Source organism: Vulpes lagopus, chromosome 24 (assembly GCF_018345385.1).
Source record: "Vulpes lagopus strain Blue_001 chromosome 24, ASM1834538v1, whole genome shotgun sequence".
Classification (NCBI taxonomy): Eukaryota; Metazoa; Chordata; class Mammalia; order Carnivora; family Canidae; genus Vulpes; species Vulpes lagopus.
This window is the reverse complement of record NC_054847.1, coordinates 33,591,005-33,606,299: the sequence shown is the minus strand read 5'-3', so window position 1 is coordinate 33,606,299 and position 15,295 is coordinate 33,591,005. Positions and strand designations below refer to the sequence as shown.

General features: G+C 43.3%; 1 protein-coding gene across 8 annotated transcripts in view; it reads right to left on the bottom strand.

Annotated features, from left to right (window-relative positions):
- The window catches only part of FMNL2 (formin like 2), a 263,443-nt gene that overhangs the window by 61,386 nt on the left and 186,762 nt on the right, over nt 1-15,295 (bottom strand). For all 8 annotated transcript variants that reach the window (XM_041739554.1, XM_041739553.1, XM_041739557.1 and 5 more), the window contains exon 7: nt 2,784-2,892. In XM_041739554.1, coding sequence (XP_041595488.1) covers nt 2,784-2,892 — 109 coding nt within the window. The remainder of the gene's footprint in view (nt 1-2,783; nt 2,893-15,295) is intronic.

Here is a 15,295-nt window from a genome sequence, read left to right as displayed (position 1 = left end):
ATGCCCCAGGATTCATACTTTAGACCTCTTTGCTTGTCTGTCTTCCCCTGTTGCTCTCGAGCACCCCCCTGGCTTTAAACACCATCTATTAGTTCCCAAATTTCTATCTCCAGCCTAGACCTCCGCCCTGGGTTCCAGGCTGGCATACCCAACCACCCACTTAAGGTCTCTATTTGGATGACTGCAGCCATCTCAACGGTAACATCCCGAAAACTTCACTCCTAATCTTGTCTCCCAAATCTGATCACCCTGTAGCCTTCCACATTTAGTAGATGGCGACTCCGTTACATGGGCCCCAGATAAACACCTCGGAGCCACCCTCCTCTCAACACACAGCCAATGCTGCTGCCTCTACTGTCAAAACCAGAATCTGGTCACCTCTCATCATCTCTACTATTATACCAGTCCGTACCGCCATCAACACTCACCTGAGATTAATGCAGCAGCCTCTTTTTAAAAAGATTTTATTTATTTATCCATGAGAGAGAGAGAGAGAGAGAGAGAGGCAGAGACACAGGCAGGGGGAGAAGCAGGCTCCACGCAGGGAGCCCAACGCGGGACTCAATCCCGCGTCTCCAGGATCACGCCCTGGGCTGGATCACGCCCTGGGCTGAAGGCGGCGCTAACCGCTGCCCCCCCCCCCACCCCCTCCGGGCTGCCCAATGCAGCCACCTCTTAGATGATCTACTTCCTTGCGCCTTTGCCTCCAAGGTCAACCCTAAGCACAGAAGCTAGAAAGGTCACGTTAAATCAAGTGCCAGGTCATGTCACAGGTTTCCTCAGAACTGTTCAACAAGCTTTCTGCCTGCAGTAAAGCCAAAAATCCTCCCACTGACTCTTACAGCCCTACCCAGCCGGGACCCCGTGTTAACATCAGATTTCAACCCCTGCTCTTCTCCTCTCACTTATTCCAACCCAGACAACCCTGTCTCCTTTCTGCGCTTCAAGCACAGCAAACTTATTCCCACCCTATGGCCTTTGCACTCGCCCCCTTTTCTATCTAGATTCTTCCTTCCCTAGAACCTCTTACCTTGTTCCCTAGTTACAACTGCTACGAGGACAAACTGCTACTTCTCCATGATGCTTCCCTGAACTGCACACACATTTTCATCACTTCTATTCCCATTTCTTGGCTAATTTTTCTACAGTAACAGTTCTCTGGAGCCGTTCTTCCTGGATTTAAATCTATTTACTGACTCTATGATCCTTGGCAAATTACTTAATTCTGTGTCTCAGTTCCCTCATCAGTAAATTGGGGAGAGTAACATTACCAATCGTGTAGGACTGTTATGAGCTCTAAATTAAATAAATAGGCTTAAAAGCACCGGTCCTATTAGAAAGTACTCTGTTAGTTTTGTGTTTTGGGGTCTTTTTGGGTGGGGAGTAAGTATTAGCTTTTGTTTCAATTCACCATCATTATTATATAGAACACTGTATGATTTCTCAAGTTATTTATCATCTATCTTCCCTCATTAGACAGTAAGTTCCCTGGGGCATTTATTTATTTAATGTATTCCCTTTGCTCTGAACAGGGTCTATCTGGCAATGCTCAAAAAATAGTAATTAAAAGAAGAAATAAAATACACATTTCCCTTCTCAAATTCAATTCAGCATCCTTACGTCGGGTTCGAATTCTAATACTGACCCTCCCCACCTATGCATTTATTTTCCACCTCTGCTTGGACCCACCTGTAGCATCCCTATTCGTGGATATCAAGTCCTATTTTTATATTCCAATTATGTTTTTCTGATTCTTCCCCTAGTTCTGCTTATCTAACTTTGACCCTGTCAGTTCACTCTTGATACTCCAGGCTCCAACTTCCACTTTATTGCTGGAGTTAATCCAACACACACATTAATCTCTCTGTTATGATGGTGATCACCTGAATCAAAATCACCCATAGCAGGGATCCCTGGGTGGCTCAGCGGTTTAGCACCTGCCTTCGGCCCAGGGCGTGATCCTGGAGACCTGGGATCCAGTCCCACGTCGGGCTCCCTGCATGGAGCCCGCTTCTCCCTCTGCCTGTGTCTCTGCCCCTCTGTCTCTCATGAACAAATAAATGAAATCTTAAAAAAAAAAAAAAACACCCATAGGAGGAATCTGCCCTTGTAACAAGGATCCTCCAGGTGCTTCTTATAAAGATTAAGCACCACTAAGTCCAGAGGCACCTGGGTGGCTCAGTTGGTTAAGCACCTGCCTTCAGCTCAGGTCATGATCTCTTGGTCCTGGGATCGAGTCCCGAGTCAGGCTCCCTGCTCGGGTGGGGAGTCTGCGTCCCCCTCTGCCCCTGCCCCTCCTGCTTGTGCTTGTGTGTGTGCTCTCTCAAATAAACAAAATCTTTAAAAATTCAGAAAAGAACCACTAATCCAACAGACAATAATTATAACTTCTCACCTTTTTACCATCCTAACCCTTTGAGAACCACTGACCCACGTGAGAGTCTATCCATTCCTCGTGTTCTAAAATTGTTCCATCAATGCCCACAAGCAGCAGCTTACTCAATCTTCAATGGTCACAAACATTTACCAAGTAATCTACACAAGTCTATGACTGAAGGAGAAAACTATCTTCCGTAAATACACCACAAAGGACAAATCCCAATTAAAATACAGGCATTGAGTTAAATCTTGAGTATTAAAACGAACCAGACCCTTTTTAGTTGAATAGCATTAAATCCTGGTTTTTACTTCAAATAGAAATAAGACAAAGAAACCAAAGAGGACAAGATATAAATCTGACAAATTGAAATTTTTTTTTTTAAAGAATTAGAACACAAACATACCTGGTAATTCATGATGGCACGTAAACACATGATACACACGTGTACGTCATCCTTCTTACTCACTAATCTTGAATTTTTCAAGGTTCTTCTGCTTGGCAAAGTATTATATCTACAAATAAAAAGGGAAATTTCTATAAAACTGTAGATTACCTTCTCAGGACAGGCACATGCGCTTAAAAAAATGGAACTTGTTCTCTGTCTTTGCCTGCACCTGAGTGAGGACTGCAGGTTGAAACCACCACCATCAAGCCCATCGCTGCAGAGCCATGTCCGCAGACTGCAAGGCCTACATGATTCTCTGTCCGGTCATCATCTAGTCAAGCCAGACACTAGGGCCAAGGAGACTCCATCCCGTTCACGGCACATAACTCGTTGGATCGTGCACAAGGTCCATGAACAACCCCAGGCTCCTAATCAGGAAGCCAGGCGAGATATGCAGACGTGACTGAAACGACATGCCGGCCGACTGCGTCTGCAACCCGGTGAAGGAGTGAATTTACACACAGACCTGGAATCCTCTGGCCCAAGGTGAGCTGCACCTTCGCATTACTGGTCTCAGGATTCCCTGTTGGGAGTTTAGGCCTTGGCAAGGCCTACATTAGCAACTCGATACCAGCCTGTGATGCTGGACCTTTAAGGATTCAGATGCCTCCTCAGCCCGAGCCTCGCTTAAGCCAGGCGTGGAGGCCGAAGCAGAGACGCAACAGGCTGAGATTCCACCGGGCGCAGTGGCTTCAGCGTTAAGATGACTCGTCCTAGAGCCCGCGCTGCTGGGCCCGAGCTCCCGCCCGGGAGTTCCAGAGCCGCACGCGCGAGGCAGGGCGAGGGGGACGAGCGCCCACCACCAGGCGCGGGCACGCCAGCTCTACGCGGGCACCCACATAAGGTTTCCTCTGCAGCTCCACGCCTGAAACACAAGCCAATTTTTAAAAACTGTCACCTACTCTCCTATAGCGTCAACTACAGAAATGATCTGCAAAATGAGCCACAGGCCTGCCTTCTTCTTGAGCTAATTAAAAAATTTAAAGGAAGTTCTGATGAATGTTAACCGCTTTCAAAAGTCCCGCAGGTGCTGGCTAAGAGCTGAAAACTGAATTGACAAGTTTGTCTGAAACTGTTTCTCTGAGCAGCCCTCCTAATTCCTTTTCTTTTCAAAAACTATGAAACAGAAAATGATTTTTTCACATAAGCCTACAAATGACCCAAATATACTTGCGAAACGCACTTCAACGTTTGCCTCCATATACCTGAATGTATAAAACTTAGCTTGCTTATTTATGCTAGCCTCGGGAAGAATGCTTTATTATTACTTTTTTACCAAATGACATGTATTATGTCTGTTTTACATGCATATGCATAGGCACATGTGTTAAGGAAAAACAGCTAGAAGAAAATATGCTAGAAATGCAATGAATTACATAGTTGTTATCTCAGGTGATGTGACTGTAGATTTTTCTTTTTTGTTCACACGTAATTTCTAATTTTCCTATAATTAGAAAAACTTCTATAATAAAAATAGTTTACCATAACTAGGGGGAAATAAAGAAGACTGCTTTATTCAAGGACTTCCTGCCTTATACACACTTGGAAATAAAACTGCAGCAATGGAGGCTGGCCTAATTCTCTTCCAAATGCAAAAAAACAAAGTTAAGGAAACAAATTCAGATTTTCATGATAGTAAGCATAATTTCAATATCCAAAATACAACTGTGGAACATGTCCCTTTGCCACAGCCCCAGCCTGAGCATGTCTGCTCACACACTTCACGGAGGGCTCAGGAGATTGGTGCCTCTTCAAATAGTAACCACACGGCCAACCTGACCCAAATGCATGTGGTCTTTAGTCTATATGAGAAAGCTCCCCCCCACCCCCGCCATTTCTTTGTATTTCTTTAATGGCATCACTTACGAAGCATAGGAGAGCTGACGACACAGTCAGCATTTTTCATTGGAAACAGTGGCTACCAGAGCAAAACAACATTATCTCTGATTAAACTTAAAAAAGAAAAAGAGGGCAGCCCAGGTGGCTCCATGGTTTAGTGCCGCCTTTGGCCCAGGGCGTGACCCCAGGGTCCTGGGATCGAGTCCCACATCGGGCTCCCTGCATGGAGCCTGCTTCTCCCTCTGCCTGGGTCTCTGCCTCTCTCTTTCTCCTCTCTGTGTATTCTCATGAATAAATAAATAAACTCTTAAAAAAGAAAAAAAGGTGATTTTCAAGGGAATCAACTGTCTTCTGCTAAATTATATTTATGTGCAGCAATGACTGCAGAAGATCTACTGACCAAAGCAAGTAACTCTGTAAAGAAGATGCACAAGTCCCTTCCACACCGGTGCAGATTTCTGCATCACTGTCGTATACATTTGAATGATTTTGCCAAGTAGACCAAACATACACATTTAATGTATGATGTAAAGTACGATGTAAAGATCTCTCTTTAATGAGCAGGTTCCTTCCTTTCACTTATTAATTAAGTTCTTCAGCTTCAGGATTTTACTACAACTCTAAGAAGCAGATGTGTTTGTCATTACTTCCATTATTTGTAGAAAGTAGCAAAAATTGATTAATTATAATATTCTAATTACTTAGCAGCAAAAGAAGGTTTCTATTTATTCTTGTAGGTGGGTAATCTCAAATATACATCCTGGATCTACACTTAAAATGTATTTAATATAAAACAGCACATGGATACTTATCAATATTTAAGGATCTTAAAAATATAGGTCAATAAAGAACAATATATTTTATGTATTGATATTCTCTGCTTAAAAATATATAGATAAGCATTTTTTTCTAAGGTGTAAGGCATTTAATTTAAAATTTATTTTTCGGGATCCCGGGGTGGCGCAGCGGTTTGGCGCCTGCCTTTGGCCCAGGGCGCGATCCTGGAGACCCGGGATCGAATCCCACATCAGGCTTCCGGTGCATGGAGCCTGCTTCTCCCTCCGCCTGTGTCTCTGCCTCTCTCTCTCTTTCTGTGACTATCATAAATAAATAAAAAAAAATAAAAAAATAAAATAAAATTTATTTTTCTCCCATTTTGGTTTATACAAATATGGAGAATTAAAGGCAACATTTGAACTTGTATTTAAAATCACAGCTTCAGGGGGTGCCTGGGTGGCTCAGGGTGTGACCCTGGGGTCCCGGGATCGAGTCCCACATCCAGCTTCCCACATGGAGCCTGCTTCTCCCTCTGCCTGTGTCTCTGCCTCTCTCTGGGTGTCTCTCATGAATAAATAAATAAAATCTTTAAAAATAAATAAAATAAAATGACAGCATCACAATATATTTTTTAAAAAATACCACTACAACCCATAATGAAAAATCAGCACTGAAAGCCAAAGGAGGTCTGTGATATCCTTTAGACAATCTTTCCTGATTCAGATCAGTAAATTGAAGCCCAAAGAAATGACAACACACAGCAGATAAAAAGTAAGAGACAAGACTCCAAGGGTGCTCCCTGGGATTTAGGGTAGCCTCTTTTTACAAGTTGCAACTCAAGCACAATCTGTCAGGTTATCATGTGCAAAAACTACCGCCACAGCCATCTGTGCTGGCAAGTTCTTTGTCAAATGTTCACATCCGTCATCCTGACAGCACCGGGTCTATATAGGTGTCATTTCCCCACTCCCAATAATTATTTCACCAGGCAGGGTTAAGGCTCAGTTTGCTAAGAACAGCAGCATCTGGGCATCTTTTTCAGAACACAGTGGCCAATGCACTTAGTAAGCAGTTTTTGTTTTTGTTTTTTGAAGATTTTATTCATTTTTAGAGAGAAAGCATGTGCAAGGGGAGGGGCAGAAAGGGAGGCAGAGGGATAAGCAAACTCTGCACTGAGCATGGATCCCATGTCCCTGAGATCATGACCTGAGCCGAAATCAAGGGTCAGATGCTTAACAGACTGAGCCACGTAGGCGCCCAGGAAAGCAGTTTTCTTTTTTATTTGACAAAAAGTGAGAGAGGGAGAGCATAAGCAGGAACAGCAGCGGAGGGAGGGAGAGGAGCAGGCTCCCCACTGAGCAGGGAGCCCGATGCAGGGCTCGATCCCAGGACTCCAGCCAGGATCATGACCCGAGCCAAAGGCAAACGCTTAACCGACTGAGCCACCCAGGCACCCCGGCAGTTTTCTTTTTAAATCTTCACTCTGTATCACTTACCAGAAAAATGAAGTGTTTTTTTTTTTAATAGTAAATTTTGCCCCATATTTTGGAATTATTTTTCTAAAAGAATTTTCTCCCCTTAAGTAAATGCACCTGGAGAGAGATCGCCAATTCTTGACCTCTGCAAATACAAAGTATCTGAAAATAATTTAGGGTCACGTTAAATTAGGCTTGATTTTAGGGACTATGCCATGGGTTAGCATGTGCATTACTCCACACTTCAACATGCACATTTTGTGCATGTTTAATAGATTTAAATCTATTTAACTAGACATTTAGTTTATTTGCTATAACATCACCTTTTTTAAATTTTTGGATACTTTGGGATCCCTGGGTGGCGCAGTGGTTTGGCGCCTGCCTTTGGCCCAGGGCACGATCCTGGAGACCCGGGATCGAATCCCACATCAGGCTCCCGGTGCATGGAGCCTGCTTCTCCCTCCGCCTGTGTCTCTGCCTCTCTCTCTCTCTCTGTGACTATCATAAATAAAAAAAATAAATAAATAAATAAATAATAATAATAATTTTTGGATACTTTTAAATTCAGCTCCAATGTACTGGAGTACCCAAAAAACATGTCCCTGTGTAGCTGATTTGAATAGATCCTCTTAAGTTGACCTAAAATACCAACAAGAGTTAAGACTAACAATTTCCTGGATCCACTTAACTGTAACAAGGTTACCTGGACAAGGTGAGCAATCTAAAGTACCGGCCTCGATTAAGGAGCACACTTGTGTCGTGATGAGCACAGAGCGATGTACCGAAGGGCTGTACATTATACTGTATACCTGACACTAACATTATACTGTGTTAACTGGAATTTAAATAAAAACTTCAAGTACTGGCTTCTGATGTTCTCTATCAGCCACAGGAAATCAACCCAAAACTTGTGCTTAAGCTCCAAAGTTGCTTTTATTAAGCATCTCCTATTTATGCTAAACCCTACTAAGTGTTAAGGAAAAATGAAAGGTAATGAAAGATGTTGCTTCTGCCTTTGAGGGCTCACCACTTAGTTTAGGAAGCAATAGAGAAGTATGTTGATAACCCCTGTATGAAACGTGCTCGGTGCGCATCAAACCCAGCCCCACCTTCCATTGCATGCACGTCTCCATGTGGGATATAAGCTCAGCAGGACACACCCCTGCACAGGACAACATGGTACAGAGCCGACCAGTAGGAAGGAGGTCAACCCGAAGGAGGTCATTTTCTCCTGTAGGGTATCATACTCAAAATCCCCATAGAATCAATCTTTTCTCAATCAAGCCAGGTCTGACTGAGCTAACACAGACCTTTTCCGGGAAACGGTCTTTAGACAAATGAAAGTTGTTTTTAAACAGGGTTCTAATTCAAGAGGTAAATCTAAAAAGAATGGACAAATTGTGGGGTGAGTCTCATAAAAGTGACATGATAATGAGCATCACTAAACACGAACTGCTACCAAGATGGATTTAAAACGTACCCATCTTTTGTGATCCTTGGAGTCACCATTTTGGTCTGTATTTCTAGTTTTCTACAGTGGATTTGTGTGACTTTCCAAACAGAGGGGGGAAAAGCTGCATAAAAACAGCACTTGTGGATGGTCGAGAGAGCTAAGGTGTGATCACGATGCCTTTTCCACTTCAATCACCCTGGAGGATGTTTCCCCAAAGGCCTCTCGGATGGAAAGCGGGTGTCTCTACCTTCATAAAGCAGGGTTCACACTTCTATGGTGTAGGCTCAATTCCACCACAACACACGATACAAAAGCACCCAGTATCATCAGAAAAACTGGACTTTGAAAAAAAAATCTTTTCCCCTGGTGCTGCGCATGTCCATGCGGACATCAAGAAGGCTGAGTACTAGGATTACCGGTTTGTACTGAGAGAGGACAACGGTGACCGGTGAGCCATGGGGCTCCACCACATGTATGTGTTACGCAGATTCCCTCAAGGTCAGGCTGGAAAATCACAGTCATCATCAGTCACCAATTAAAAACTCCAGGAGCTCAAGACCAGCCATCCCAAGCACACGCTGCAGGCACAGTCACGCCGACGCACGTAAATGAGGTCCAACACACCGCAGCTGAGACCTGCCTGCACCCGCTCCACACCCCAGGCCCTTTGGGCCAGGCCGCGTGCGCCCTTCACGAGCGTGTCATCCTAGGTTAGCTCTCTGGACAGACCTGAGCTTTACGCAGGGTTCAGTGCGTGACTCCGCAGGAGGTACGGGAGCTTCTGGGAATCTAGGGAACTGGCACATGTACCCTCGCAGAATTATGCACAGTGAAACAACTGCTACGATCTTTCCTTCCTGAAGTCATGATGAAAGCTCGTAAAACAGAGGCTACCTGGGCCAAGCGTGTCTGGTTCACTGTGCTACTGTCCCTGAGAGGCAGCACTGGCTTCCCTGGTCTGGGACACCCGAGGCAGCCGAGCCACTCCTGTCCCATGGGATTCTGATGGGTCCCAGCCTCCGTCAACAGCTCATGGGGATGTTCCCGTAACAGCAGCGTACAACTGGCTTCTTGGCCGGTTCTCAGTCTCACAGTGCATCACAGCTTAATGTGGGAGGAGGCGGAAGACAGGCTTGGAAGGAACCTCATTTCCTTTCGGCCCGACCGCCGGCTGCCAGGCTGATGGTTTTTCACTGTGATTACGGAGCTGCTGGTTTTCCAGGCTTCTGTGGAACTGGGGGGGTGGCGGGGGGAGTCAGAGCAAGTGAACTGCCACAAAACCAGCTGTTCTTACACCAGGATTCACTTATTTTTCCTAAATAAAAGCTCCCCATATTGCTGCAAGACTAGCTAATTCCCAGAATTCTGAAAAAGTTGATTCTGACATATTTTGCCAGTTGCCTCATTGTTTTTATGGATGACAGCATTCAGAGAGTCCCTAACGTCCAGATCAGACGCTTAGAGACCACTTTCTGCCCAAGAAAGTCCTTCTGAATATGTGTTAATGAGAGCAGGTCTAATGAGGTCCTGAAACAATCAGGCCTCTCTGGTGACTCAGGGCAGCTTCCTGGAGACACGAGGGTTAGAGGGAACACTCAGATTCCAGAGGAAAAAACAAGGGGACAGACTATTTAGTGGAGGGATGGGAAACCAATGCTGGGACCACCAGAACATAGTCCCTAAATACTGGCTGCCCTGAGAACCTTTCTTCTCGCCTTTGGGCATGCAGAGCTTTGGAGCTCTGGATGCCTGGATATAAGAGATGGTTTCCAGAAGGCAGAAAACAGCCCCGAGTCCAATTTTTGGAGCGCCTGCCATTTGTACAAAAAAAAAAAAAAAAGAAAGAAAAAAAAAGAGAGAGATGAATATTTAGGTTTGTTTTTTTTTTTTGAGGTCTCAAGAATTTTAAGAAAATCCTGTCTTTTGAGAAGTCATTTTGACCAAAACCTTAGAAGGGAAACCAACACCACCAAATTTCCCAGACCTTCTTCATTAACTTTGAGAACTCTCCGCTATCCTGTCCAAAGCACTGAATTAAAACTAAAATGTTCCCCTAGCATTTGAAGAGGAGACACTGTCTTGGAGGAGCTGCCAATTGGAATTCAAAAAATTCTGTGACTATGGAAAAAAAACAGATCACAAAACAGACTCAAGATCAAAACCAAACATAAATGGCTCCAATCACTTGCATTAAATGTAGGCACCAGCAGTTATAAGTACACAAAATAATAAAGAAGTCGTAGGTCAAAAGCTAGGGTAACAGGCACACGAAGCTCAGCAATTTCTACAAATGCCTTTTAAGAACCCTATACAAAACATTTCCTGTTTAGTGCCACTGTGACAGGTGCCATCTGAGCCCCTGCTTTATGCGCGGCAACGAATGTGCTGAGAAGCAGGTGGTGAACGGCTCGACCTGCACAGAAGTGGCAGCAGGTGCCACCGGGAAAGGAGGTGTTGGTTTTAAAAGCCCTTCAGCAGAATGACGGATGAGTGAGCTCCAACCCGCCGACTTAGTCTAGTAAGAAATGACAAGGCAAGCAAAACCTGAAATTTTGCCTCCAGAAAAAAAAAGACTGGCAAGCCTGGCAAAGGAAAGCCAGGGCAGCAGCTGCCTGGAATCTGCCTACTACAGATCAGACCCGAAGAAGTTCCCCTGCCAGGCACACGTTGGTAGCCTGAATCACACGTACTGTTGGTTAGATTCTGGTTAGACTCATGCTGTGCTGTCCTTAAACCGCTGCTCACTACGAGAGGGTCAGAAATGAAGCTATAGTCATTAGGAACTAGCTCCTTATGTTTAGGGATATGACAGACAAGTCAGACGACATCAAACTAAAAGGCTTCTGCACAGAAAGGAAATGGAGTAAAAGGTAACCTACAAGATAGAAAAAAAATATTTGCAAAACATCAATATCCAAAACCTCTAAGGAACCCCAGTACTCAACAGCAAAAGAAAAAAAAAAAAACAAATAATCCAACTTAAAGAATAGGCAAAGGACTTGAACAGGCATTTCTCCAAAGACGACGTACAAATGACTGACAATATCTACAAAGATGCTCAACATTACTAATCATCAGGGAAATGCAATCAAAACCACAATGTGACATTCACCTCACTGCCGTCAGGATGACTGTTACCAAAAAACCCCACAAAACAACAACAACAAAAAAACCCAAGAGGTTCCAAGTGTTGGCAATGATGTGGAAAAACTAAAACCCTTGAGCGCTGTTGGGGGAGGAGGGATATAAGTTATAAAGACACTATGGGAAAAAGGAGTTCCCCTCAAAAACAAAAATAGAACTACCATATGATCCAGCAACTTCACTTCCAGTATTTATCCAAAATAATTGAAATCAAAATCTCAAAGAGGCATCTGCACACCTGTACTCACTGCAGCATTATTTGTAACAGCCAAGACGCAAACACAATCCAAATGCCCATCAACAGATGAGTGGATAAGGAAAATGTGGTTAAAAAAAATAATAATTATGTGACACGGCAGTGGTGGTAGCTGATGCTACTGTGTTAATCATGCTGCAATACATAAATTCTTCAAATCAACAGGCTGTACATCTGAAAGTTCCACATTATACAATTAGAGCTCATAAAAATATTATATATTCACACACACAAAACACTAAGTCATGAAAGACAAAGCAAAGATGAGGAACTGTTCCAAGTTAAAGGACGCTACACAGACACAACTACTAAATGATCCTTGCATTGGATCCCGGACGGATAAAAATGAAAAAAAAAAAAAAGTAATGGAAGACAGTGGGATAACTGATGAAACAATCAGACTGGACTAAGAAAGTGTCAATATTGAAACATTCTTATCTTGGTCACTGTGTCGTGGTTAATAAGAGTAGGTCTTTGTCTTAGGAAATCTACATTGGGATAATTAGGAGGGAAAAGGCACAATTCTGTAACCTGCTTTCAAAGGGTTAGAAAGGGTGTATGTTTACAAAAGCAAATGCATAAACAGAAACAAAATATTAATAATTTTTAAATCTGTATAAAGAGCATAAGAGGGATCACTGTACTCTTCTAATTTTTTCAAATTTTAAACAGTATCAAAATAAAAAGTGAAAAGTAAATGTAAATATATCCAATGGAATATTAGTGGTTTAAAAAAAAAAGAAAAGAAAATCCTGCAACGTGTACCAACAGGGATGACCCTTGAGGTGTCCTAAGTGAAACAAGTACAAACATATGAGCCTGTTTAAAGGTATCTAAAACAGGGATCCCTGGGTGGCGCAGCGGTTTAGCGCCTGCCTTTGGCCCAGGGCACGATCCTGTAGACCCGGGATCGAATCCCACGTCCGGCTCCGGGTGCATGGAGCCTGCTTCTCCCTCTGCCTGTGTCTCTGCCCCTCTCTCTCTCTCTCTCTCTCTGTGACTATCATAAATAAATAAAAATAAATCTTTAAAGGTATCTAAAACAGTCCAACTTTTATTTTTATTTATTTTTTTAAAGATTTTATTTATTCATGAGAGACACAGAGAGAAGCAGAGACACAGGCAGAGGGAGAACTGGCTCCATGCAGGGAGCCCGACGTGGGACTCAACCCTGGGTCTCCAGGGTCACGCCCTGGGCTGAAGGCAGATGCTCAACCACGAGCCACCCGGGTGTTCCCAGTCTAACTTTTAGAAGCCGGAACAGAACGGTGGTTGCCAGGGCTGAGTGGAGGGGGACACTGGAAATTGCTAGTTGATGGGTATAGTTTCAGTTACACAAGGTAAGTGCTAGAGATCTGCTGCACAACACTCTGCCTGAAGTTACCAGTACTGATTTGTGCACTTAAAAATCTGTTAGGAGGGTAAGATCTCATGTTAAGTGTTCTTAAGACCATAAAAAAATAAAAGGAGATGGGATGCCTGGGTGGTACAGCCGGTGAAGCGTCCGCCTCCTGATTTCAGTGCAGGTCACCTCAGGGTCCTGAGAGTGAGCCCCGTGTCCAGCTCCATGCTCAGCACACAGTCTGCTTAAAACTCTCTCTCCCTCACCCTCTCCCTCTGCTCCCCCATCTCTAAAATAAACAAATCTTTTTAAAAATAAATAAAACAGGTATATTTAAAAAAAAATAGGTGATGAACATGAGAATGAAGGATACATAATGTGTCCATGATAATTCTGGAGGTACAGGAGAAAGGACACTGCTTTGGAACAAAAGCTAGATTGTCCAACGGTGGGTACGTGCAGGGATCTACGCCTGCAAAGCATCCAGCACTTGGTAAACACCAAGTGAAGCCGCTGCTCACCTGGCAATACCTTGAAATAAGCCTAGTCGGCAACCCATTGTTTTAACTACATATACTTGTTTCTGGACACTCAGACCTCCTCTTGTGGGTGGGCTGCCTGTGTACAGGTCTGCCTCCCCCTGTGACCCAGAACTATCCACAGACAACAAATTACTGTAGAAGCTTGAATGAGTGTTTCCTGGTCTGACCTAAACCAGACTTTCTCAGAGTCTGGCAAAATAAATGTTTTTTTTTGAAAGTCTATAGACCGTTCTTGCCAATATGTGTGAAGTCGGTAATATCGAAGCCCTAATGGCAACTGAAAAAGGGCACATTTTTTTCTCTTACAAACAGTATTTTCAAACAGTCTAACTATTCAGATATCAAGCTAATATCTACCTATAAATAAAACTCAGAAAAAAATTAAAATAAATAAATAAATAAATAAATAAATAAAACTCAGTAATTAGAACTTCCTTAGAAGCGAAGGTGAGGGTTCAACTCAACTGTGATGCAATGCCAACTGCGTATGTCACACAATTTGGCATAATTTTATTAGTCTTTTATGGTTCCAAGGTCTGGGCTTAATATAACTTTACCAAGATTTGGGGTCTTAGGTTTCCTCTCTTACCCTTCAGACATGACATCACTTGGGCATATTTCTTCTATCAATTAAACTCATAAAATATATGATGCTGAGAAAAATGAAGCAAAAGCACTTTCTGATGGTCTCCACGGCCAAAAGAAACAGAGCTCAAAGAGCTGAATCCAGACAGTTCGAAGTGGAGGGAAAGAGAGAAAGGGAAACAGAGGATAAGGAGGGCGGAGGGAGACACAGACAGAGACATACAAACCTCCTAATGAACCTTTTTTATTAGTTACTGAAATTTTCCATTTATCTACATTTCCCATCACAGGACCAGCTAACAACTAGAACAGAACCTGTGAATCAAAAGATTTCCATATATGCTTTTTGAATGGAATAAGTGAACAAACAGGCTGCCAATTCATCACATGAAGAGTCTGAACTTTCTGGTTTTTCACTGAATTCCCTTTGACAAAGGCATTTGCTACTGAATTGCTAATTAATCCATATATATCCCCGTGTGAGGCGTGTTCAAGGAAACCGCCTATCTCCTGTGACCTTTAAACCTTTAAATAGAAATATTTCTATGTTTATCCCAAATCGCCCTCTTTTCACAAGCCTTCAATAGATCTTTGCCAATGAGCTAAAATGACAATTCCTGGCCTGGCCTTCAAAATATTACATAAACTGGCTCTAAACTGCTTCCAGCCAGACTCATCTATTCATTGTTTCCTAAACAAACCATGTGGTCTTACGACTGAGCCACAGCTCGCAACACCCGCTCCCCCCTTCCACAGTCTATCCTGCAAATCCTACTGCTCTTGCACATCCAGACCACGTTGCGAATCTTCCCTAGGTTTTACTGTTCACTCTAGCTTCTAAAGCTCCATACTTTGGTTTTGGTTATACTCATGACACTTAACAAAAGTCAGGGTGCAGGAGTGCGCACGCGCACACACACACACACACACACATATATTTTCTTTTTTTTTTTTTAAGATTTTATTTATTTATTCATGAGAGATAGAGAGAGAGAGAGAGGCAGAGACATAGGCAGAGGGAGAAGCAGGCTCCATGCAGTGAGCCTGACGTGGGATT